Source organism: Elephantulus edwardii, unplaced genomic scaffold, assembly GCF_000299155.1.
Source record: "Elephantulus edwardii isolate Elephantulus edwardi_28Jun2011 unplaced genomic scaffold, EleEdw1.0 scaffold00030, whole genome shotgun sequence".
In the NCBI taxonomy this organism is placed as follows: Eukaryota; Metazoa; Chordata; class Mammalia; order Macroscelidea; family Macroscelididae; genus Elephantulus; species Elephantulus edwardii.
This window is the reverse complement of record NW_006399780.1, coordinates 18,747,017-18,752,306: the sequence shown is the minus strand read 5'-3', so window position 1 is coordinate 18,752,306 and position 5,290 is coordinate 18,747,017. Positions and strand designations below refer to the sequence as shown.

The 5,290-nt window shown below is 40.4% G+C and overlaps 1 protein-coding gene across 1 annotated transcript in view; it reads left to right on the top strand.

The window, feature by feature from the left end:
* ATF7 (activating transcription factor 7) overlaps window positions 1–5,290 on the top strand; it is a 159,957-nt gene that overhangs the window by 126,705 nt on the left and 27,962 nt on the right. The window contains exon 4 of the mRNA XM_006883907.1: window positions 3,880–3,998. Within this exon, the coding sequence (XP_006883969.1) occupies window positions 3,880–3,998 (119 nt within the window). The remainder of the gene's footprint in view (window positions 1–3,879; window positions 3,999–5,290) is intronic.

The window sequence follows — 5,290 nt, the reverse complement described above, 5'->3', positions numbered from 1 at the left end:
ACAGCTTGTTGTGATCCACACAGTCAAAAGCCTTTGCATAGTCAATGAATCCCAGATAGACATTCTTCTGGTATTTTGATTTCTGCCAAGATCTATCTAACATTAGCTATAATATCCCTAGTACCATGACCTCTTCTAAATCCAGCCTGCACATCTGGCAGTTCTCTGTTGACATACTATTCCAAATGTTTTTGGATAATTTTCAGCAGGATCTTGTTTTCATGTGATATTAGTTATATTGTTCAATAATTTCCGCACTCTGTTGGGTCACCTTTCTTTGGAACGGGAACAAATATCAATCCTTTCTAGTCAGTCGGCCAGCTGGCTGTCCTCCAGATTTCTTGGCACAACTTAGCACATCCAGGGCAGTGTCTGTTGAAATATGTCAATTGGTGTGCCATCAACTCCTGGAGGCTTGGTTTTTGCCAATTCCTTCAGAGCAATTTGAACTTCCTCTTTCATCACCATAGGCTCTTGCTCATATGTTATTTCATGAAATTCTTCTGTGTCAGCCAATTCCTTCTGATACAGTGACTTTGTGTACTCCTTCCATCTTCTCTTGATACTTATTGAATCATTTAACATTCTACCCAAAGTATCCTTAAGTATTACCACCCGTGGCTTGACCCAGAAAAAAAACCAAACCTACTCCCATCAAATTGATTTGAACCTATCCAAGAGTAAAACTGCCTTTATAGAGTTTCCAGGGCTATACATCATTATAAAAGCAGACTGCCACAGTCTCTCTGGCAGAGCAACTTGAAGAGTTCAAACCACTGTTCTTTTTTACTTAGCAGCCATGCATTTTAACAATTACACAAAGCACATGAGAGCTTTTTTTTTAAATCTTTTTGTTGTTGTGTACTGTAGAGTCAGAACCAACCTGTAGCTGACCCTCCAGCATGTTTTTCAGAGACAGTTAATCACACGGGAGGAGATTGCCCATCCTTTTCCCACATGGTAAAACATGTTACCATTGAGTCAGAAACAACTCATAGCTGACTTCTCATTGATTGGATCTGGGGCTGCAAATTGCACAGGAAGAGATTACTCATCTTTCTCCCACAGAGCTGCTGGTGGATTCAGACCACTGGAGAGGCATGGCCCTTAAGTTAGCAGTGCAACTCCATATGGACTAGGCCACCAGAGCTCCCCTTTTATCTACTAGAGCACTATAAAAACAAGTTTGTCCTAAAACACAGACTACCTTTTTCCAAAAAGAATAAAAAAAAAAATGCATGCTCTGTAAACTTTCAGGAGTTCTTGAGTGGTACAAGTAGTTAGTATATTGGCTAGTAAATGAAAGATTAGAGGTTTGAGTCTGCCTGGAGGAATGAGTTGACAGAGTAACTGCAACAATGGGATTCATGTTGTTAGAAGCTATGGAGTCAACTAAATCCATAGCAATCCTATGAACCTTGCCCTATCCTGCAGCATCCTCTCTCTGATGTGCTTGATCTCACTGTTACAGTTTCTGTGTCAGTCCATCTTGTTGAGGATCTATCTTTCTCTTTTTTCAACCCTCCATCTTTCCCAGCATAATGTCTTTTTCACAAGGACCATCACGTTTCTGACAACATGACCAAAGTATGTAAGACAACAGTTTTACTATTCTTGTCTCTAAGAAGTACTTTGGCTGCTTCCTCTAAGACAGATTTTTTGTTCTTTTGTTAGTCCATGTGCCATCGAGTCACCTGCAACTCATAGTGATGAGTCAACAGCTCTGAAACTTGCCCTGTTCTGAGCCAGTCTCACTGACTCCAACACACCTACCCCCATAGCCCTAGTTACTGTGTCAATCCATCTCATCTGGGGTCTTCTTCTCTTGTGCTGTCCCTTCACTCTTCTGAAAATGATGTCCTTTTCCAAGGATCAGTCCTTCCTGCCCACATGCCCAAAGTATGTGGGATGGAGCTTTAAATCCTAGCTTCCAAGGAAAAACTTGGTTTCATCCTCTCCTGGATAGACCTATTTGTTTTCTTAGCATTCCATAGTATATTCAATACTCTTCTCCAGCACCACTACTCAAAGGCATCAATTCTTCTTCTGTCATCCTTAGTCATTGTCCAGCTCTCTGATGTATAGCAGTTGTGAAGATCAGGCACATCTTAGTCTCTAAACTGATATTGTTGCTTCTCAGTACTCTGGAAAGGTCCCCAACAGCAGCTTTACCTAATACAATTTGTCTTTTGATTTCCTTACTGCTGGTACCAAGAGTATTGATTATGGAGCCTAAGAAGCTGTAATTGTTAACAGCATCAATCTCTTCTCCATTCATCATGGTGCTGCAGTTGGCCCAGGAGTGAAAATCTTCATCTTCTTGATGTTGAATTTCCATATTGAAGACTACAGTCCTTGACCTCCTGAAGCAAGCACTTCAGGTCCTCCTCAGTTTCAGCAAGAAAGACTGTGTCATCTGCATAATGTAGATTATTGATGAATCTATCTCCAATTCTGATTCCACATTCCTCCTCATAAAGCCCTGCTTCCCAAATGATCTGTTCTGCATACAGATTGAAAAGGTATGGAGACAGAATGTATCCCTGACACATTCCTTTCCTGATTTTAAACCATGCATTGTTTCCCTGCTCTGTTCTGAAGACTGCTTCCTGGTCCAAGTATAGGTTTTGCAGAGCACAATCAAGTGTTCTGAGATTCCCATTTTCCTCAAGTTTAGCCACAATTTGTTGTGATCCACACCTTCACATGCCTTTGTAAACACAAATAGAATAGCCCTCTGATATTCTTTGCTTTCTGCCAAGATCCATCTGACATTGGCAATAATATCACTAGTGCCACGACCTCATCTAAAACCAGCCTGAATTTCTGGTAGTTGTCTGTCAAGTACTATTCCAGTCATTTCTGGATAATCTTCAGCAGGATTTTGCTTGCGTGTGATATGAGTGATATTGTACGATAGTTTCCACACTCTGTCGGTTACCTTTTTTGGAGTGGAATAAATATGGATGTCTACCCGTGAGTTGGCCAGGTAGTTAGTTGTCCTCCAGATTTCTTGGCACAACCTGGTGAGCGTATCCAGGGCAGCATCTGTTTACTCTTCTCCAGTACCACCACCCATCAATCATCAGTTCTTCTATCAGTGGGCTTCAGCATAGTATAAAAACTGTGAGGATGGTGCAGGATAGTACAAAGTTTCGACCTGTTGTTCGTAGGGTCACTGTGAGTTGTAGTTGACTTGATAGCATCTAACAACAGAGCTATCTTGGAAGAAAAGCCTGCCTGTGCACTTCTGGGGGAATAGAAGAGAAGTTGTTGTTGTTGTTAAGTGCCGTTAAGTTGCAGGCGACTCATAGCGACCCTATGAAGAAGAGTCCTCGACGCTTGGGTGCAGCCTCTCTCCAGGTTCTTAGGGTTTCCGGAGGCAAGCTATTATGGAAGTGGATGCCACTCCTCCTTCCAAGCTTGTTTTAATTGGGGAGCTCCACCCCACTCTCAGTCCGCATTGGGTAGCCAACCATTAACGCATTTGACACATCCGTGTCATAGTGTTCAGCCTCACAGCAACCACAAGTGACCGCAGGATGGCAACTTGTACACCAGGGCTACACGACCTAGAGAAATGTCTGAACAAAAACAATGAAAGACTGGCTGGAGGGCCACAAACTAAAAGTCACCCACCTTTGTCTTGGTCACATTGTTTTCTTTTCACTGGGCCAGCTGATCTCTTAGAAGAGTAGTAGCTTTTTAAAACCCTATTGAAATATAAACCATTTTCAGTGTTAAAAAAACCCAACACACCTTAGAGCATAATTCTACTCTGGTATACATGAAGTTTAAATCAGAACTGGAATTCTATAAACTCAAGTTTTAATTTCAGACTGAAACTAAAAGTTTCCTTTTCTCTTTTTATATCCACAGATCAAACTCCTACGCCAACTAGATTCCTAAAGAACTGTGAGGAAGTGGGGCTCTTCAATGAACTAGCTAGCTCCTTTGAGCATGAATTCAAGAAAGCTTCAGATGACGATGAGAAAAAGGCAAGAGACGGGACTTTTACTAGAAAACCAGGATTTCAGGCCATTTTTGTTGTACCTTAGGATAGTTTGCTTCAGTTTGGTGGGGTTTGTTTAGTTTGCTTACTTTTTAAAGCACAAAATTAAAGATTAGTTCTATAGGACCAGATTGTTCGTTATTAGCTGCCTTCAAATGGGCCCCAGTTATGGTGACCCCATGCACCATAGATATTGTGATTAATAGGGTTTTCAGTAGCTGGTTTTAGGAAATTGGGAGCGAGACCTTCTTTGTAGGCTGCCTTAATCTAAGTTCCACTGTAACCATTTAGTAGAACTAGATCATATTCCTGGTTAGCTTTCTAGCTCTTTGTAAAGGCTAGATTATAAATAAATTCAAGTCTAATCATCATTTTAAAAATCCATCTTCCTGTCCTTCCCTTGATACATTGTTGTTGTTACGTGTCTTTGAGTTGCTTGCGACTCACAGCGACCCCTATGTACAACAGCTCTAAACTCTGCTCTGTCCTGTGCCAATCTCATTATCTCCGACACACTCATCCTGATTGCCCCAGTCACCAAATCAATCCACCTCCCACAGGGCCTTCCCCTCCTGCTCCTGCCCTCCACCCTCCCAAGCATGATGTCCTTCTCCAAGGACCAGTCCCTCCTTACAACATGGCCAAATTATGTCAGACGAAGCCTCACAATCCTTGCCTCCAGTGAGCAGCCTGGTTTAACCCTCTCCAGGATGAATCTATTTGTTTTCTTAGCAGTCCATGGTACCCTCAACACCCTTCTCCAACACATTAGTTTATTTTTAAAAAAAAATTAATAATCCTCTTTTAAATTTCTGAGTATGTCAAAGATATTAAAAGATTTTATAATTTCCTAGATTTTGTTAGGTAACACTTTTTTGCCAAAATTTCATTGCTTTCTGAGCTGATCAGACTTATATCCTGGATGATTTTCATCTAGTCAGTCAATAGAATTTTTTAAATTTTAGCTCTTTTATGTTATAGCACTTAAAGTTTATGGTAAGTAACTTGTAGTTCCTGCCTTCAGATGATTTCTAGTAATACGTAACACAGCTTAAAGGAGAGTGTCGATAAGTTACTATATTTCAAAGAAAATCAGCTAGGATGGTGATTATATCAGTTCAAGAACATTTAAAAGAACTGAGGAATTTTTGCCTCAAAAAGAGAAAAATTAGTGTGAACAAAATCACAATCTTCAAATGTTTTTTTTAACTTTTTTTTATTATTAATTTAGTTTGTTTATTTTTCATTTCAATGAACATCTACAGAGATTTTGGAATT